Below are 20,708 nucleotides of genomic sequence, written 5' to 3' on the forward strand. Positions count from 1 at the left end.
CCACCCCCGCATTCCTCAGGGAAGCCTATATTTGTCTCTACACAAATATTTGTGGGAGAAGCCCTCTAAATATAGACGCACCTGTGAGCGTACTCGCATACGGGTGTGTGTGTGTGTGTGTGTGTGTGTGTGTGTAAGCCGGTCTCTGTTTGCATCTATTACCGCGCGTCTAATAGACACAAACACACACATGTGTGTGCGCATCCACGCGCGTGCAGGTGTTCACCTGAGTGGGTCCTGACCCGTCATCGCTGCCAGATGAGCAATGCTCCCGGGGCCGCTTCAGCTCCAGCAGCGCAGAATGGCTGCCTCTACAGCCACGATCACATCCCAGGGCGTTTGTTGGGCCTGGCAGATAATAGCGGTGGGTGTCGCTTTTTTTATTCGAAGACGGATGGCTGCTCCTTCCCCCTGTACATCCTAATGAGGACAATTAAGTAGCCATTAGGGGGAGAAAAGAAGTGTGAACAAAGGCTGAAAGGTTCGGAGTTCCCGTTGTGAGAAGTCCTAGGGACCTATAGCACAGCGCCCTGCACGGTTAGCATGCTGTATTATATGCGCCAGGATCTGTTAGGAGGGTACAGCTCATGCTAAATGTTCGCATCACAAAAAGAGAGGGGCCCCTGGCCGGTGGATAGAGCATCGGCCTGTGGACTGGAGGGTCCCGGGTTTGATTCCGGTCAAGGGCATGTGCTTTGGTTACAGGCTTCATCCCCTGGTCAGGGTACGGAAGGCAACCAATCGATGTATCTCTCTCACATTGATGCTTCTCTTTCTCTGTCTCTCCCCCTCCCTTCCACTCTCTCTCTCTCAAAAAAAAAAAAAAAAAAGGGAAGGAAACTGTTAATTAGAGGTGATAGATAGTTCAGTGTATGGCATTGTGGATGGTGATGGTTTCATGGAGTGTACTCACCTTCAAACTCAAAGCGTCGGCCTGCAGACTGAAGGGTCCTGGGTTCAATTCCCGGTCAAGAGCACATCCCCGGGTTGCGGGCTCGATCCCCAGTAGGAGGCGTGCAGGAGGCAGCCGATCCATGATTCTCTCTCATCATTCATGTTTCTATCTCTCTCTCCCACTCGATTCCTCTCTGAAATCAATAATATATATTTTTTAAAAAAGAGTAAAATGTTTACTTGTGGAACTTAGCCCTTTGAAAGGCTTCAGAATCCCCTCCAAACCTGGCCTATGGCCTGGACTAGTGGCAGGCGGATGGATCGCAGGATGAGGCAAAGGAGGAGAACGATCAAGCCGGGCTCCCATGCAATGGCCATGCCTGCCCCCAGAGCACCATTAATTCCCCCTTTTTCTGTCTCTCCTGCAGAAACCTGTCGAGTAACCGGCTCACCACACTCTCTTGGCAGCTCTTCCAGACGCTGAGTCTTCGGGAATTGTAAGTCCGGTGTTGGAGACCGCCCAGCCTGGCGGAGTGGGGGTGGAGGTTGGGTGGGGAGTGTCGAGCAGCGGAGCCACCCGGGGCTGGGCGTCTCCTGAAGGCGCTGCTGGGGTTGGTGACGTGGGGTGTACCATGTTCAGTGAGAGTCCTCCAGCCCGTTGCTTGATTTCGGATGCTCTTTCCGGCACCTCACAGTTCCTAAGACAGGAATCTCGCTCTCAGCAGGACCCAGTTTTGTCATCGCTGGGTGATCAGTGCTAACGGCATGGATGTTTGTAGGAGGAAAGGGCATTGATCAGTTTATGGTAAATAACACGGATGCTGTCGAACCTTGCAGTGGATCAGGCATGCGTTCGTTTCCTGGACCTTAGCTTTACCGCCACAAGCATCCTGGGCGGCAGGCGGCGTGCTGCTTCCTTATGCTGTGGGCCGCTACACGTTCAGGTGTGGGTTCTGAGCCCAGAGAGTCATAGGAGACGCAGCCAGATCACACAGCGAGGGCCTGGCAGAGCCGGGCCCTGAACCCGGGCCTCTGACCTCCGTTTGCTCGTCTTTCCCACCTCCCATTCTCTGCCGGACTGTCTGGCTTGAGCGTGGGCATCGGTCCGCCTGTGGCCTGCTTAGCCTTGCTGCGTTTCTAGGCGGATCAGTGCGCCCCTTCCCCGGCCAAACACATCATGGTGGATGAGTGGAAATTCGTGAGCGCTGCCGAACCAAACAGCTCCTGTTGGTGCGTGAGTCATCGGGGCATCTCTGCCCGAGGGACAGCGAGTGATGTTGAGGGAATCAACCAGGGAATTCATTGCGAAGGAGCTGGGGAGCATGAACTTAGGGAGTCAGGGTTCCAGAGACTCAGCTCGTGCTCCCTGTGGCTCATGACTCGGGCCCAGGTCCCTGCATGCAGACTGCCTCCCTGCCTTCACCACCGACAGTGGCTGGGAGCCTGCCACACGGTGGCCTTTAGCACGTGTCCTTCCAGCTGGTCCGGCCCGAGTTCCTTTTCCGACCCAGCGTCGGGGAGGGGAACACTTCATCCAGCGTCCCAGCAGCCCATCACCCTTTGGCCGTGTCTACCCTGCTCACCCCCATGGGCATCGTGCCCTCGAGGCTTAAGGCCCCGCCAGGGCCGGGCAGGGCACGGACTGTCTCGTTGCCCGTGTCGGAGAGTTCGGGCAGTCCTGCTGCGGGTTGCTTTCCTTTCTCAGGACTTTGCCCTCCCACCGGCTGCTCCTCTTGTGTGGGCACAGTAGGCAAGGGGATCAGGGTTCCTTAGTCCCGTGGGGCTGTGGCCAGGGGCACACCAGTAGGAACTCCTACCCGAGCTCGGAACAAGGTAAGTGCATACGTATTTGTGTATAAAGCACGGAAACGCTAGACGGTCACAGACATCTGACTGTCAGGTGGTTACACGCGAGTGTTGTCTGCGTTCCCATCTTTGAAGGTAGAAAAGCCCTCAGAGGTAACTCAACAGGCGGTGCCGTTGCTAACGCTGTTTCTCAGGACCCACTCTGGGCAGGCACTGGGCCAGCCAGTCTATCGAGTGTTGGGCGGTACTTGCTTCAGTCCTTACAGAAATTCTACAGGGAGGAATTATTACTGTCATTCACACTGGGAACACTGAGGTACTTAGGTTAAGTATCTTGTGTAAGGTCACCCATTAACTCAGTGGGTAGCCTGTGGACTCAAGCTCTTGACCATTGTGCTCAGCTATCTCCCAACTTCTTTAAAAATTGCATTTATTGGGGTGACATTGGCTAATAAAATTATATAGGTTTCAGGGGTACAATTCTATAACACGTCATCCGTACAGTGTATTGTGTGCTCACCACCCCAAGTCAGGTCTCCTTCCATCATCATCATCTGTCCACCCTTTATCCTCTTCTACCTCCCCCCGCCTTTCCCAGTGTTTTCCGTCTGTTTCCAATCCAAGGATCTGTTCTACGATAATTTTCAAAGAATGAATGATGGCACTTTTTCCATATGTAGCCCTAGGAGTGATCAGGGGCCCTGACATAAGTGAGCTAATTGGGGGCTCTCTTTTTTGGGGGAGTCTTGCATCAAGTTACCCTGGAGTGCCTGAGCCCAGCACCTGTGGGCGGCCAGGGACAGATGTTCTCTCCTGGGATCACCTGGGGCCTGCAGTTGCCTACACTATTGAGAAAACGTTCAGAAAAATCAATGGATGAGAAATCCGTGGCGTGCTGTCCTGGCGACCAGTTCTGTGGAGTTTTAGAGACAGTTGTTCGAGGATATATATTTAAAGCCAATGCCAGGCTCCTCCCAGAGGATCATGGGATTCTGCATTCATCTCTGCCCGGGATCGATTCACCGTGCGCTGCATGTGACTTATGGAGGAATGAAGACATTCGTCCGCGCGAGTCAGTGCGTGAGCCCCGGTCCACGGAGCATTTCATTCTGTCGCGCTGTTAAATAGGAAAAGAATTCACTTGTAAGAGAAAGAAGCCCCTCTGAGGAGCCATCGCCCTGGCAGGGGTCTATTTTTTGAGGAAGAATTGAGTGGCCAGAGTGGAAAATTTATCTTTTGGCCGGAGGGGCCGCGTGTTGGCTCTTGGCTGTGGCTATGATTAAAATCCAAACAATCTCAGTTCCTGGCCTGCAGGAGAGGGGGCAGTGTTTTCTTGTCCGACGTCCTGATTAGTCCACATGGCGCCATCTGCCAGGAGCCGTCAGGCTGCCAGGGTCTGCCCGTGGGCCTGTGGGCCCGTGGGCAGGGTGCGGGGTGGGCCGGCTCTGCAGGAAGTTAGAATTTCGTCCCGGAGGAGAGGCCGGAGGAGATGGCTCTGTGCGCTGTGGCAGCCAGAAGGGTGAGGCCGAGGCTCGAGTGACCTTCTGCAGGCACCGAGGACAAACTAGGGCATTCAGCCATTTCTTGCTTTTTAAAAATATCTTTTTATTGAATTCAGAGAGGAAGGGAGAGGGAGAGAGAGATAGAAACATCAATGATGAGAGAATCTTGGATCGGCTGCCTCCTGCACGCCCTCTATTGGGGATGGAGCCCGTAAACCGGGCATGCACCCTGACCGGGAATGGAACCTTGACCTCCTGGTTCATGGGGTGATGTTCAGCCACTGAGCCACGCTGGCCAGGCTCTTTCTCAGTTACTTTTGCACGAGATGGAGGCTGTGGTCTTGGCCCTGCCCCTGGCCCAGGTTGTGTCTCTCTCGCTGAGAGGACTGGCAGCGTCTTCAGAGTTGTCAGCACTGTTCCAGGGCCTGGCTTTGAGGAGATGCGAGTTGGCGTTGCTCAGTGCTCTCAGAAGTTTCTGGTTAAGGCAAGATGGTGTTTTTTCTTACAGGGAAGACTGGAACTGCCTGGCAGAAATCAGAGCAAGAATCCGAGATTATCTTAGAGATAATGAATTGGCAAGGGAGAAGCTTGGATTCTGTGTCCCATGCTGTAATTTAGGCAAGAGGCACGGAGGATAGAAACTGACGGCACAGAACCTTCCAGAAATACCCCGGGGACCATTCCCTTCATGCCCTGCACACACGGCAGGCGTGATTCAAATAGATTGGAATACTTCATTTTCTTAAAGCAAAGTGATCGTTACTCCTGCTACAATTTGCAGATTTAATCGACTTGGTGAAGGGTTAGCTCAGTATCCGGAATGGGGTTGAGCTATCCTGGCGCTATCCTTTCCCAGTCCTGCCCGTGACCACTCCCCACGATCTCCGAGAAGTCACTGAGCCGTCATGTTCATAATAGTGCAATCATCATCATCATCATCTCGGCCTCTTCACAGCCCCTGGTCATTCACAAAGCACGTGAGCACACGTCACTAACCCTCACGATAACTGTGTGAAGAAGGAAGGCAGACACTGTTGCCCCCATTTTACAGACGGGAAAACAGAGCCTTGAGAATTAAGGTCCCGGCTGTATTGCTTTCCCAGCGCTGCCGTCCCATCTCACCACTAAGCTGGGGGGTTAAATAAACAGAAACTGCTTCTCTCACTGCTCTGGAGGCCAGAGTCTAATATCAAGACTCAGCAGGGCACGCTCCCCAGAGGCTCACGGGAGCTCATCTTTCCTGCCATTTCCAGCCTCCCGGCTGGTGGGTCCTTGGGTTGGAGCACCGGCGTCCGTCTTCTCACGCTGTCCGTCGTCCGTCCTTCCCATCTCCTCGTCTTTGGTCTCTCTCCCCACTTTCCCTTATAAAGATGCCCGTCATTGGATTTAGGGTCCACCCTCCATCCAGAGTGACCTCATCCCACGATCCTTGACGTGATTACGCCCGTGAAGACCGTGTCTCTAACGCAGGCTACCTTCACGGGCGCTGGGGATGGGACTCGGCGTGTCCTCTGGGCCGGGGGGCACTGGTCAGTGCACGCTGGCTCCACCCAGGTCTTCTGGGTGCTTTTCCTGCCACCGGACTGTGTTGTCAGGAGGCCCTTGGCCCTGTGGGCATGCGCTCCTCTGTGACAGCAGACCTGGTCCCTTCCTCAGTTTCCACGTCCTGGCCCTGGCCGGCAGCCATGCTGTGGGGGAGGGGAAACCAGAGGCGACTGCTGAGCATCCAGGCTTCCTTAATGCCCAGCCTTGGCCGAGGCCCCCAGCAGGGTGTCTGGCGCACATGCCCCAGGGGGCCGAGCGAATCTGTGGAAGCCCCAGGGCCCTGCCATTAGTCCCGAGCCATCTGGGGGCAGGGCTGGGTGTGGGCCGTCTGCATTATTGATGAGAGGGAGGGCCGCCCTGGAGGGTCCCTGTCTGTCCCTGCAGCGGCTGAGCTCCTGGCTGGGGCCCGGTCTCCTGGGCCTGCCCTGCTCTGCCCTCAGGATTGCTCAGGGGAGGCCACTGCTGACACCACATGCTTTCTGCTGCGTGTGCCTCGCTGTCTGGGAGGAAAGTGCAGACAGTTCCCAGGAGGCTCTGGGGCACAGGCGAGGACGGGTCTCGTGTGCGAACCTCCTGCTGGATCAGGTCCTAGAGGGAAGAGTGGAAGGAAACGAAGGTGCTGCTCGTGGGCCGTGCTGGCCTGTCTTAGACACAGACCGCTCACCTACCTCCCCTCCCCCGCAAGGAGCCGCCCTGGCTCAGGAGCCCCCTCCCCTCTCCTTGCCCACAGGAGGTTGGAGCAGAACTTCTTCAACTGCAGCTGTGACATCCGCTGGATGCAGCTGTGGCAGGAGCAGGGGGAGGCCAAGCTGAACAGCCAGCACCTCTACTGCATCAGCGCCGAGGGCTCCCAGCTGCCCCTGTTCCGCATGAACATCAGCCAGTGTGGTGAGTGCACCGCCCGCCGCCCGCTGCCCCGGGGAGGGAGGCGGCCCTCAGACTCCAGAGAGGGCACCCCCTCCCCTCCGCCCTCCCCGCCTTGAACTGGGCCCTGGCGCAGATCCGGCTCATCTCTCCCCTCCTGGGCATCCCTGTCCTCTCCTGAGCCGCCACACAGAGGCTGGCAGAGGGGTTCAGTGCGCCCCTTCTCATCAGACCCCAGTACCTCCTGCCTGGGAGTCACTTGCCAGCCAGACCTGAGCACGTGTCTCCTCGCAGTGTGGCCCCGGACCTTCTGTATCAGGAGCGTCTCAGGTGCTTCTAGAAAAGCGGGTGCCTGGGCCCAAGCACAGACCGCGACCTCAGGATGCCTGGGGTGGTCCCCAGGATCTCAGAGCTCATTTTGGGGGACCAGCTCCCCAGGTGGAGCTGTCACCTGACTTCTGGCTGGAGCTGCCTCCCCGTCCGTGCCGTGTGGGGGAGTCCCACCACAGCGGCTTCAAGTCCGAGGGTGGTGTCCGCGGGGGAGGGGGTGTCAGGCCTCTGAGAGCTCCGGTGGGTGATGTGGCGTCACTGTTGGGGGCCGCATTTTGGGCGTCAGTGTCTGCCTGTCCTCTCCACCCTGTCCGCCCTCCAGACATCCCGGAGATCAGTGTGAGCCACGTGAACCTGACCGTGCGGGAGGGCGACAACGCTGTCATCACGTGCAATGGCTCTGGCTCGCCCCTGCCCGATGTGGATTGGATGGTCACCGGGCTGCAGTCCATCAACACCCACCAGGTAGGCACCTGGGCCTGGGCTGCACCAGGAGGCTGGGCCCCACCACCTCTTAGTCTGAATGAGGCGCAAGAATCCAAGCCAGAGACGGGAAGTGAGGGAAGAAGAGGGACAGTCGTGGTCCCGTCTCTCCAGGAGGGACACGGAGACGTGCTCTTAGACGTGCTATGAAACTGCTAAGCACCTTAGTTTGCGCACCTGTAAAATGGGTACAGTGCTGCCATGCACCTCAGCGGGTACATGGGAGGCTGAGCGAGCCCTTGACTGGAGAGAGCCCCGCCCTCGGTCAGTGCGCGTTCGCCGGATGAGCCTCCTTTACTTTCCACTCAGTTTTTCCTTTTTTAAAAAAATACGTTTTTATTGATTTTTAGAGAAAAAGGATGGGAGAGGGACAGAAACATTGATGTGAGAGAGACATGGATTGCCTGCCTCCTGCACGCCCCCTACTGGGGATGGAGCCCGCAATCCGGGCATTGAATGCCCTGACCTGGAATCGAACTGTGACCTCCTGGTTCATAGGTCATCGCTCAACCACTGAGCCACACTGGCCAGGCTTAGCTTTTCCTTTTGATTCCAGAAGCTGTTTGGGGTGAGGTGGGGGAGCTGCCCTTGTGGAAATGGTCTGATTGCCGTCTTTTTACCGCCGTTTTAGACAAACCTGAACTGGACCAACGTGCACGCCATCAACCTGACGCTGGTCAACGTGACGAGCGAGGACAACGGCTTCTCCCTGACGTGCATCGCAGAGAACGTGGTGGGCATGAGCAACGCCAGCGTCGCCCTCACCGTCCACTGTGAGTGGACGCCATGGAGGGGGTGGCCGTGTGCACGCCAGGCAGCAGGCTGGTCAGCCAGGAGGGGCAAGTCAGTCCTGGGCTAGTGACCCCAGGAAGGGGTGTCCCTGCCTCTCGGACGACGGTGCCTCCCACTCAGCTGTGCCTTCACGACTCCTGGTTTGACCCGTCGGCCTAAAGGGTCGTGAGAGGGAGCCCTCCAGCCCTGGCTGATCAGGGTGCTCGGGTTGAGACAGACATCTCTTCCGCTCTGTTGGGGGGTGCCCGGGGGGCACCTCGGATTCCCTCAGTCTGTTCCGAGCGGGGTGGGGGTCGGAAGTGGGATTCCCGTGCCAGCTCCTGGGAGCTCTGTGTCCTGGCACCAGCTGGCCTCTCCCCGGCAGACCCTCCGCGCGTGGTGAGCCTGGAGGAGCCCGAGCCGCGCCTGGAGCACTGCATCGAGTTCATGGTGCGCGGCAACCCGCCGCCAACCCTGCACTGGCTGCACAACGGGCAGCCCCTGCGCGAGTCCAAGATCATCCGCGTGGAGTTCTACCAGGAGGGCGAGGTGTCCGAGGGCTGCCTGCTCTTCAACAAGCCCACCCACTACAACAACGGCAACTACACCCTCATCGCCAAGAACCCGCTGGGCACCGCCAACCAGACCATCAACGGCCACTTCCTCAAGGAGCCCTTCCCAGGTGAGGCCTGCGCTCTGGGGCGCCCTGAGTCCATCCCGGAGTTCCAGGGGGTAGGGGGAAAAGAGGGGAGAGGATGAACGGGCATGGTGGCTGGAGAGGAAAGGCAGCATCCACAGTGATACTGTTACCATGGTAACCAAGCATACACAGGAGTGTAGTCAGCCACCCCCAGCATTTTGTGTAAAATAGATGAAGTGTCTGGTTTCCAGTAGCTGTCGCTATTCAAACCACCACCCCTGAGAAGTACCCAGGTGGGCACAGGAGGGCATGGCATGTTCCGGTGGAGAGAGCAGGGTCTTGAGAGTTGGACAAGAAGGGCAGAGGCTCTTGACCCAGCCGTCTCTTTGTCGGGAGACTCTGGGCACAGTCGTTTGCTTTTCGGAGCCTCGATTTCCCCATCTGTGAAATGGGCACGATTGCACTGCTCCCGTCATGATCTTGAAGCTTTTAAATGGCTTACGGTGTATAAAGCACACAGTGATGGTTCTCCGCTCTGCTCCGCGTGTAACGGGCGAGTGAGCCAACCTCCTTCTACTTGCTGGTTAGGGTCCAGGCTTCCAGGTCTGCGCGTGGCCCCCTCTCTCCTGCTCTGTGCTGAGCTGATGGGGGTGTCTGATGCTGTCACCTGGGATGTCGCCAATGTCACCTGCACCCGGGTCGTAACTGAAGTAATGAAAGAAAGACCTTTGGATATTTGGGAGGCGATTCTGTCTTTGTCTGGGCGAGAACATGCCAATTACCTTCCTGACGTGGGAGGAGGTCAGGGGAAGTGGTTGCGGCTTCTTCCTTTGGGTTCGGCAGCCGCTGCGTTTCTGTTAAGGAAGCCGTGTGTCTTTGACGGCCGTGGCGATTTGTGCCGGGAACATGCTGGGTGACCTCTGGGCCTCCGGTCCCCAGAAACCGTGGGTTCTAATGGGATAAAGGGACGTGTAAAGTCTGGCACCTCTCTCTCCGTCACGCATGGGCGCGCACACACACGCACACACACACAGAGGCAGGGAGAGGCTGGCTCCGTGCGGCATCTGCTTGTGTGAAGGTGACTGAACAGCCACAGAGAACCAGGGAGCAGCGCCAGGCGGCCTCGTTTATCTTCGTGCAAAAAAACACAACCTGACACACCTCGAACTAGACGCTCCCAGAGGGCGATTGGGGAGAAACCAGGCTGCGTGGGAAGCTGCCTTCTTGCCCCTGCCGTCCGGGGCATGACGGAGCCACAGCTCATCAGACTCGCTGATGTCTGAGACCCCAGTGACCCTGTTTGGTCCCCCGTTTCCAGCGTCACCCCCACTTGGCCCAGTCCCAGGCCTCGGGAACCTTGCAGATGGCCACACCGGCTCTCTTTTGGGAGGCAGAGCGGTCCTGGCCCCCACCGTGGGGGTGGCCTTTGGATGCGAGGGGATGGGGCTCCCAGGGCCTCCACGTGAGTGTGGAACTTGCGGGCACACAGGGCTGCCGTGGCCCTTTCCCTGCCTGTGCTCGTCTCACGGTTGGAGAGGGAATTCTGTTAGGATGAGAGCCTCCACTCCCTGACGGGCGAGGAGTTTCCAAAGAGAAGCCTGGGGCCGAGAGAGAGCGGGCGCAGGGTGCTCAGGACCCGGTGAGTCATGCCGGGCTGCCCCCCCAGCGGCGTCCTGAGGGCCGCGGGCAGCAGGAAGCTGTAGTGGGCACAGCTTTTCCTTTGTCCTAGAGGGCGGGAAGCAGCTCTGTGCATCCTCCCACCACAGACACGGCCTCTGTCCCCAGGGGACGCAGCAGCCCCTTCATACGGGCTGAGGTGCCCTGGTGACCTTATCCCCGCTCCCCAGGCCAGAGCTGCTGGACCAGAAGCCTGGGGCGGCCCGCAGTCTGTGTCTTAACAAGCCTCTAGGTGACTCGGACGCTCCCTGGTTTGTGACCTGCTGCGGGGCGTTTGGTGGACTCTGTCCCCAGGAGGCGAGGGAGGAGGGGGCACAGAGGAGCTCATCTGAAGTCCTTTCCCCGCCAGGGCCACCCTGTGTGAAGGTTTGCTTGTTTTATGCTCCTGGAGGAAGCGGTGGATGATGGAGAGGCAGTGACAGGGGAACGATGGGCCAGTCGTGCCAGTGACAGAGCGGCTAAGCGTTCAGGAGAGTAATTATCTAGGGAACCAGGCAGTGAGCTCACCCCTGCTGAGCCTTGGGTACAAAGGCGGTGTGTGGATGCCGTGAGGATATGGGGACATAATGATCACGTGTACCCCCTTCCCACCCCCCACCCCCCGCTCTCCCAGCTCCCAGGCAGCTCAGCACAGACATTAAGAGCAGGGTTCTGAGCCCGGCTGGTGTTGCTCAGTGGTTGAGCATCGACCTATGAACCAGGAGGTCACGACCTATTCCCAGTCAAGGCACATGCCCTGGTTGCGGGCTCGATCCCTAATAAGGGGCATGTGGGAGGCACCTGATCAGTGATTCTCTCTCATCATTGATGTTTCTTTCTCCCTCTCCCTTCCTCTCTGAAATCAGTAAAAATATATTCATTAAAAAAGAGCACCCCAGGCATCTGAAAGGGAATCTGTTTTGGGAGAAATAGCTCTGACAGTGGGGGTCCCTTTTGTTGATTGTTTATGAGCCCGAGACCCATGGAGGGGCGCCAGGAGGTCTCCCCAGTCCCAGGCGCATGTGCTTGGTGATACATGAGCGCTCCCAGGCTCCAGGCAGGGAGCCGAGCGTGCACGGTGACGACGGGAGGACGTGCCTGGTCCCCGGGAGGCTCCATGCGAAGCAGTGGGGGCTCTGAGTGTGTTGGCACCTCTCCTCTCAGGCTCTGGAGCCAAGGCTGCCCCCCTCTCCTCCGTCCTCCCCCCACATCAGGCCTTCGGTCACCTGTGGTTTAGAAGAGGGTGGTGGCATGCAGGGCACCCTCAGGAATTGGGACTCAGCTCTATAGCTCTCCCCCAGGCCCCACAGAACGACAACAGACGAGCAACCTGTGAACAATGCGCGTAGGGCACGCAGGGCTTCCTCAGAAGGAGCCTGCGCAGAGAGCAGCGCTTTCCGCACAGTTAGAGGGCGTTTGCTGGTGCAGCTTAACCCAGCGCCTGGTGACAGCGAGGGGTTAGCCAGGCCGGAGCACGGGGGACCCTGTGCAGGGAAGGATGGATGGAGGGGTGGGTGGGTGGATGGATGGAGGAAGGAGTGCTCACCCCTCAAGGAGGAAGCCGCCGTAGCCGGGGCCCGGTTAGACGTGCATATTCTCAGACCCAGCCAGCCCAGACCCGAATCCGAAACTCTGTGGGGAAGACCAGTAATCCGTTTCTTTTAAAATTTTTTTAAAAGATCTTTAACTTTTCTCATGGAAATAATTTGAGATGAACTCCCCCTCCCCCGAAAACATACAAAATAGTACAAAGAACTTCCTTCTACCCTTCACCTCACTTCCCCAACTGTTAGCATCTTGTCTAACCACAGTACAGCGCTCCCAACCAGGGCGTTGGCGAGGGCGCGGCTCTGCTATGGAATCTGCAGGCGTCAGTGAAATATTTTTAAAAATTCTTCATTGGTGAAAGTATTACATAGTCCCCTTTCCCCCATTGACCCCTCTAGCCCTGCCCCCTCCCGGCCCCAGACCTTCAGCTCACTGCTGTCTATGTCCATGGGCTGTGCATGGATGCACGCATGTTCTTTGGTTGTCAGTGGTCCCACGGCCGTCTCTTCCTCCCCAGGATCCAACCCAGGGCTGCTCGTTGCACTCAGTTGCCACGTCACCGTGTCCTCCTTAAATCCGGGCCAGCGTCTCAGTCTTTCTCTGTCTTCCACCGTCTGCGCACTTTTGAAGAATGCTCGCGGGCCGTTTTCTCTCTGCCCGTCTCACCATTCGGGTTCGCCCGATGGGTTCTCATGCCTGAACACGGTGGTTTTGTTTTGTTTTTGGCGAGCACACCACAGACGTGAAGCTGCGCCCTCTGTCCGTCTGTCCGTCTGTCCGTCTTATCGCTGGTGACGCTGACCTCATCACTGGGTCAGGGTGGAGTCGGCCAGGTCTCTCCATGGCAAAGTGATTCCTTTCCCTTTGTCTGTAGTAAGGACCGTATGTGGGACGTTTGTAAATACCTTGTTTCTCACCGCTCTTTCACACGTTCATTTTAGCATTCACTGATGATCCCTGCCCGAAACAATGACTACTGTGCGATTTGCCAAGTGGTGATTTTTCTATTCTCATCCTTCCCTCTGCATCTACTAACTGGAATTCTACTGCAAGGAAGAGCTTTCTCTTCTTCCTCATTTGTCGATTCAGTTATTTATTTGCTCTTGGTATGGACTCATGGATATTTATTTTGCCCCATGGCTTATAACCCATTCGTTCGTGTCCCTGGCGGCCCTAACAAGGTACCAGAGACGGGGGGTGGGGGGTTGGGGGGAGGAAGGGGGGAAGGGGGGAAAGGGAGGACTTACACAACAGAAATTTACTTCTTCACGATTCTGGAGGCTGGATGTCGGAGGTCAAGGTGTCAGCAGGGTGGTTTCCTGAGGCCTCACTCCTGGGCTTGCAGGCAGCCGCCTTCTCCCCGTGTCCTCCCTGGGTCTTCCCTCTGTGCGCCTGTGTCCAATCTCCTCTTTTTATAGGGACGCCAGTCGTATTGGATTAGTGCCCACCTGATGACCTCATTTTCACTTAATCATCTCTTTAAAGACTCTGTCTCAGATCGTCATAGTCTAATGCACTGGGGGTCAGGACTTCCACACATAAATCCGGGCGGTGTGACTCAGCGTGTGACAACCTGTGGCTGTCGGTACCATTCTGCTGCTCACCGCTGGGAACTGCCCTCGAGGCTCCCTGTCCTTCCTCCACGCCCCATGCGGCTCCCTGTCCTTCCTCCACGCCCCACGCGGCTCCCTGTCCTTCCTCCACACCCCACGCGGCTCCCTGTCCTTTCTCCACGCCCCTCGCGGCTCCCTGTCCTTCCTCCACGCCCCTCGCGGCTCCCTGTCCTTCCTCCACACCCCACGCGGCTCCCTGTCCTTCCTCCACGCCCCATGAATTCCCGAGCACTTCTCACTTTCCAGTGCCACAGAAGGTGCCAGGCACGCCTTGTCCTTTTCCTGAAATGATGTGCTTCTCCCAGGGGCCCTCACTCCTTTCACTGGGGAATCGATGGTGAGCACCCCCGGGGTGACTGTTTCAGGCTGGATTCCGAGACCCTCTGCTCGGGCCCAGGCTGGGATCTGAGTCCCGTTTTCAGATGAGTGAGATTCCATAGTTAGTTCATTTCTCTCAGCAGTTTCCTTCCCTGTTAAATGGGGACCATCCCGCCTGCCTCCTAGGAGGGTTGTCAGGACGGAGTGGCTGCGACAGAGAGCGTTTAGCACAGCCCCTGGCTCACAGCCGACGTCTAGTGATACGGAGCTTTTATCATCAGGCGAGCCCCAGCTGCAGCTGAACAGCGCGTCACACGGTGCCATCGGGGGCTGGGACCCTGCCGGGCTCCCAAGGACGTCACAGTGACCTGCGCGGGTGACCTCCGCGTTCCGCTTGAGGAATGCTGTCTTGAGGTCACAGCTGGCATTTTCAGGGGAGCCCACGCGGCAGCCTTTCTCTGGGCTCCCGTGTACCAGGGTCCCCAGCACGCCAGCTCCCGGGAGGGAGGAAGGGACACGGTCTCAGATTTAACTTCCCGTCTCATAGTTTGGTTCCCAGCCGGGCCGGGCCATTTCTCGTGAAACTGGGAACTCTGTGTCTTGTTTCTTCCGCCTTTGGAAGACCAGCCTCCTACGGAGGCAGTGGAGCGTGGGGCAGGGGTCACGTGCCCAGGACTTGCGTTCCCAGCTGCTGGGGTCAGTGGGGTCACGGTGAGTGGGGAGGTCGTGGCTGTAAGATCACAGTGCACCCCGCTCGGCTGTTTATGATGCTGCTTAACGGCCTCTTTGTCTCTTTTGCAGAGAGCACGGATAACTTTGTCTCCAGTAAGTCCGCTCTACCTTTTGCTTTGAAGCTGATTTGTTCTGAGCCTTTGGGTAACTGTGGAATCCAAATGGTCCTCTTCCCTGGGCCACCCAACCCCCAGACCGCTGGCCGCCCAGCACGTCGTGGGAGTGAACGGAGAAAGGGGGCTGCAGAGTGGAAATGTGCTGCAAGCCCACCTCCTGGGCAGCCGCTCGTGCCTCAGTGTCCCCAGGGCGGGTCCTCGGCCTGACCCTGGTGTGGGTCTCCCCGCCCGGATGGAAGGGGTGGGGCGGGAAACACCTGCCCCGTAGAGAGACCTTGTCCATCTCAGCTGCTCCTGAACCTGGAGCCCCTCCACCTGTTAGTGTTTTCCACCTGCTCCAGGGCCCAGAGCGTGGCCGGGCCCCACCTGGCGTGGGGTGGTGATGGACAGGGTCTCCTGTGGCCTGGTGTGTCCTCACACGGGACCACGAGGCTCAGGGTACGAGTGATTGGGGCCAGGACGAGACAGTCCCCAGAGGATCTGGTGCTCTGCTCACGGGCTGTGGGAAGCATGGCTTTTCCCTCGCTCCCCGCGGGAGGGGGCTGAGACGGCGGACAGGGCTGCCTAGGACACCCGTGCTGCCTGGCACCGAGGGGAGCACAGTCTGAGATGCTTTACTTGCCCTCAGTCCTCGAGGACTTGCCCTCTCACAGAGCAGCCTTCTGGGGACTCTGTCAGGGCCTCTCCTGCCCAGGAGGTGGTTCCAGGTGGAGGAGAAACTGACACCCGGTTCCCACCAGCCCTGCTGGTCAGCTGCACTGGCTCTTAGCCTGAGCGGCCAGTGCGCTGTGCAATCTGCAATAGGGGGATGGGTCGTGGGTTGTGTGTGGGGCTCCTGCCTCCTGGATCTCACTGAGGGTGAAAGGGGGAGATGAAGGGCGTCGGGGAGCCACGGGGCGGGGGTTGGGGGGAGGGGGGATGGGAGAGCCTGCAGCAGAGAACAGTCGGTGACAGCCACCGTCACCACCAGAACGCAGGGAATCCGGGCCCTGGCTGGGACCCCAAACTGTCTTCTTGTTGTTGCTGTTTTATGCAACAGCTCATGGTCCACGTGGCCCAGGTGCTATTCTTTGCTCAGAGAATGGGGGTGGGGGGTGAAGGCCCCGCGTTCCTCATGGAGCCGCCCCTGGGCTGTCACAGCCGGGCAGCCAGGCAGGGCCTTGGTCTCTGGGGAGGTCGAGCAGTAAGAACAGGCTCAAGGGCATGCTGTCCAGCATGGACTCCGGGCATGGGGATGGCATGGAGCCCCTGCACCCCGGCCAGGAAGCTAACCCTCCTCCTTTCCGTTTGGTTTGCAGTCTATGAAGTGAGCCCCACACCGCCTATCACTGTGACCCACAAGCCAGAGGAAGACACTTTTGGGGTGAGTGACTTCTGGGTTGGGAGGGGCCATTTCACATTTCATCCGAGCAGCGAGCAGCGGACGCTCCCGATACCGCCCAGCTCAGAGCCAGGACGTACGTACGTACGGCAGAAAGAGCCCTGACAAGTGACCTCCTTTCAGGCGCGAGCCCTCCCTTGTTTGACGAGAGTAATTCATTGTTTGAGGAAGTCTTTGAGGGGCTGCTCCCAGCCCTGGAAACCCCCGCGCTGCTAGGAGCCTGGCTGGGCCTGATTCGAAGGGGCTGCTCGCTGGGCAGCCTCGTAGGAAGTCGAAGTTTCCCCACCAGCTCCCTGGTGGGTGCCCAAGCCCTGCCCCACCCCTGACTGCCAGAGCCTGAGATTTCTCAGGGGGAAGAGTCCAGATCTCCCGGAATTCCCTGGGTAAGAGTATCTGTAGAGAACTTCAATATGAATATGCAGAATTTGCTTGCTAACCAAAACACAAGACCAGAGACAGAGGCCTCACGAGGCTTCTGAGCGCATCTGTGAGGCCTCCCCCAGGCCAGAGGCTCAGAACCCTGAGCGCATCTGTCAGGCCTCCCCCAGGCCAGAGGCTCAGAACCCTGAGCGCATCTGTCAGGCCGCCCCCAGGCCAGAGGCTCAGAACCCTGAGCGCATCTGTCAGGCCGCCCCCAGGCCAGAGGCTCAGAACCCTGAGTCCCTGAGGTTTCCCTAATCAGGGTGGATCCTTTGTTAACTGGATGCTGTTAGGGCCTCATCATTGACTTCCTCTGAAGGGGGGTGGGAGGGAGCCTTTTTCCTGCCAAGGGCCATTGGATATTTACAGCATCACTCCCGGGCCATACACATGATCAGCTTGAAAACTAGCCTGCTGCGTTTGGTCGAACATTTAATGAACGCACCCCGAATGCCTTGGCAGGGCCAGGCCATGTGATCTCAGGGGCCTTATACGGCCCTCGGGCCGGACGTCCCCCACCCCTGGTCTAAAGGCTCCTGGGGTGGCAGAGTTCCCTGCGGGCTCCTGCGACAAAGTAACTGTCCCACGCTTTGCCCACCCAGGTGTCCATCGCCGTCGGGCTCGCCGCCTTTGCCTGCGTGCTGCTGGTGGTTCTCTTTATCATGATCAACAAGTACGGCCGACGGTCCAAATTTGGCATGAAGGGTAAGGTGGGCCTTGCATTGGCCAGGGTCTCATGGGGGCGGGGCGGGGCTCTCTTCAATGCCGTTTTCACTTCCCTGGCTCTCGGAGGCAGGGCCTCTGTGATGCCCTGAAGTGGTCCCCCTCCTGCCTGCACCTTTACTGTGTTGGTAGTGATGGACTGAACGCTGCGCTGGGATCTGTGGGGACCAGCTGGGAGCCTCTGGTTTTGCTGGGACAGCCGGGCTGGTGCATGAGGGTGATTTGGGAGGGAAGTTGCATTTGAGAGCCAATGAGAGGACTTGTTTCTTTACATTATCAGAGGGCAGACGGACTGCTTGTTTGAGTAACTTGGTTCTTTCCTTGCTGCCCCGTGCGTGGGGTGGTGGCGAGAAGGTCCCAACAGGGTTAGATGGAGGGTGGCTCCTCGCAGAGTCCCAGGACGGGTGCCACGGGTCACCTGACTGCCTCGATGCTGGCCAGCTTCCGAGACCCACGCACTCCACCCTGTCACCGCAGGGCGGGGCGAGGATGTGGCTCTACGCCGAGGCTTGGGTGGGGGAGTGGCACGGAGGGGTTAACATGGTGAATTAGCGTTGCATCTGCCGGGTCCCTGGGCCCCAGGGGTGGATCTGACCCAATGGCTCAAAGGAGGCTGGGCCCTTGAACTGCAGAAACTTGACTTTCAAGCTACACTCTGAGCCAGGTTTGCTTTATGGCTGATGTTAGATGGGAGATGGGCAGGGTGGCTGATGGGAGGTTCCAGGAGCCATCGGGGGGAACCAGCTGGGGTTCAGGTTGGGGTCTTCTGGGGAGATCATGGGAGCCAGAGAGATGCATCTCTATGTATCTGCACGTGATCTGGTGTCTGTGGGGGAAAGGGGGTCCTGGCCTTGGGCTCCGGGACTGACAGCAGGTGTGACCATGGGATTCACGGGGACAGTGTTCCCGAGACTCACATGCAAATGCTTGCGTGTTCATACCCGGCTGTCGGAGCGTGGAGGTTGTAAGTGACTGGTTCGTAGCTCTTCACTATTCTTATAGTTTTTGCTGACTCCTCTAAGAGCCCAGAACACTGCTATGTAGCAAGAGACACCCACAGAAACACAGGAAGGCAGGGAACTCGGGGTGCCGCCCGGCCTCCCAGAAGTCGGGGCCTCTGCGCTCGCTTTCTGCCCTGCTGAACTCAACCAAAATCCCCCCCCCGCCAACCAGGTTTCCCCGATCAGATGAAATATTTGGACCAGAGAAACGTGTACTGCAAATGATAAGGAAGGGACAGAAGTTCTGGCCTGCTGCCGCCTGACTTCAACACGACCAGACCCCGTGGGCACCTTGATTGCAGATGTTTTATCTGCCAAACAGGATTTCACAGGGTTAGGAGATGGACGGCCTCCGAGCGCGCTCCCAGCCCTCGGTCTCAGCATGATCCGCGGGCTCCGGGCTTTGGGGCTGGCGCTATTGCGTGCGCGAGGCTTCCTCCGTGGGGTACCTTCCTAGGTCTCCCTCCTCCACCCGAGGAAACATCGGGCCTCCCCCGAGGGGGAGCACCACCAGCTGAGACCCTGCCACAGCCTGGGCAGCACGGAGAACGGATTTTTCCTATAAATTGTCCCAGTGTCTGGACCAGCGTGGCCCCATGTCGGACGGCGTAGAGCACCATGGTGCCTCTTGAGTTGTCTAATCACCTCTGAATGCCGCCGCACAGACAATACAGATGCCCCCTATTAGTCCCCGTTTCTCAAGCTGGGACACACCTGGTCCGGAGGAGGACGGGCGCTGATGGAGGAGACTTGCTTCCCAGGCTCAGAGGACGTCCTGCATTTCTTCCGGGAAATGCGGGGGACCGCATGGCAAGGCAGCGGATGCTGGAAGGTGGGGAGGGAAGCGTGACAGGAGCTGCTGGCCGGGCTTCGGTAAAAGACCGTCGGTGCTCCATTGGCGAGCACTCCCTGTCCTCCCCGTGGTTGGAGGGGCGCCGGGCCCCCGATGGGCACTCCAGGAGCGCCCCCCGGGAGTCACACCAGTTAATAGGCACTTACAGCAGAGTGGTTGCCGATTTGATTGTGATTGGGGGTTATTACCAGTTTTTCCATAAACAGATGGTAACTGCCCTCTGAGTGGCTGGGAGAGCCGTGCCAGCGTCTTGATTTGGAGGGGCTGGCGCCTGCCAACACATCTCAGGGGCTGCTGCCCGCGCGGGTGTCTCGTTATCCCTCTGGTTAGCTGCCCGGTTAAAGGGAAGCACGGGGCGTGGGAAGGAGTCATTCCGCCCCGTCTCCTAACCTTGGAACGTGGGCTCAGGGCTCCTTCCAGCTGCATGGGAGGCGGGGGAGGGCCTGGGAGGGGGGTACTGGACGTCCAGGGCTGGAGGGGAATATCATGTGTCCGCAGCCAGGAGCACAGAGCAGGGGATCGGTGCCAGGGAAATAGTGAGGATGTAGATGGAGGCTACTCAGACCATCGAAAGGGGCCCCGGGCCCTGGCGAGGGAGGGCACGGCTGGCGCCATTGATGAGAGCTGCTTTTGCCCGGTGGGGTCAGGGGTCAAGGGCAGTGCCAAGCAGCAGTGAACCTGGTAAAGAACCTGGCATTCCTGACTTCCTGCACTAAGTCCATTCTTCCTTCTGCTTCTCCCGTCACTGCTCAGTGCTCCCCAAGACCCCAGTGCCTTTGCTCAGACTGCCTCAAAGGGTCCCCACCCCCCAGCCTCATGAGTTCCCAGGTCCCTCTCAGCTCAGTCTTCACGCCCCCACGCAGGCCTGCCTTGGTGCCAGGGCGGGAGGCGGCCCTCTCACTGGCCTTTAGAGCCTCACCCACATGCACCTTCCTGCCCTGGCACCGAGGCTTCCTCCCCAGCTCGCCCCTGGTGCCGCCACCGTTAGGGTCAGACAGGCCGGGGGTCGGATCCCGGATCGGCTGCCTGGGAGCAGTGGCGCTCCTGTGACTCATTAACTATCCTGGCCTCCGTGTCCTCGCTGACAAATGAGAGGGATAATCCTTACCAGGCAGGGTTTTATGAGAATTAAATGAAATTATGTATATAAAGCAATTAGCTCCATCCCTGGCCATGTAGTAATCACTCAGTGACTGTGGCGAGGGGAGCAGTGACGATGGCTTTGGCTCCATTCATACAGCCGTGAGCAATGCACAGGCCCATCGTAGCTGTGGTCCGCAGCGTCCAGCCGCTCCCCTGACCAGTGAGGTCAGAATCTCAGTCGTTTCTAAAGCCGCCCAGGTGTGCGAGGCCAGTGTGGCCCAGTGGTTGAGCATCGACCCAGAAACCAAGAAGTCATGGTTCAACTCCTGGTCAGGGCACATGCCGGGGTTGCGGCCTCGATCCCCAGTGGGGCGCGTGCAGGAAGCAGCTGATCAGTGATTCTCTCTCATCATTGATGTTTCTATTCTC

The 20,708-nt window shown here is 58.2% G+C and overlaps 1 protein-coding gene across 1 annotated transcript in view; it reads left to right on the forward strand.

Annotated features, from left to right (window-relative positions):
• Nucleotides 1-1,322: 1,322 nt before the first annotated feature.
• The window catches only part of NTRK3 (neurotrophic receptor tyrosine kinase 3), a gene marked incomplete at its 5' end in the record, with an annotated part of 161,800 nt that continues 142,414 nt past the window's right edge, over nt 1,323-20,708 (forward strand). The window contains 8 exons of the mRNA XM_023744054.1: nt 1,323-1,391; nt 6,478-6,635; nt 7,264-7,406; nt 8,056-8,197; nt 8,581-8,877; nt 14,772-14,795; nt 16,117-16,181; nt 17,222-17,324. Coding sequence (XP_023599822.1) covers nt 1,323-1,391; nt 6,478-6,635; nt 7,264-7,406; nt 8,056-8,197; nt 8,581-8,877; nt 14,772-14,795; nt 16,117-16,181; nt 17,222-17,324 — 1,001 coding nt within the window. The remainder of the gene's footprint in view (nt 1,392-6,477; nt 6,636-7,263; nt 7,407-8,055; nt 8,198-8,580; nt 8,878-14,771; nt 14,796-16,116; nt 16,182-17,221; nt 17,325-20,708) is intronic.

Source organism: Myotis lucifugus, unplaced genomic scaffold (genome assembly GCF_000147115.1).
Source record: "Myotis lucifugus unplaced genomic scaffold, Myoluc2.0 scaffold_425, whole genome shotgun sequence".
In the NCBI taxonomy this organism is placed as follows: domain Eukaryota; kingdom Metazoa; phylum Chordata; class Mammalia; order Chiroptera; family Vespertilionidae; genus Myotis; species Myotis lucifugus.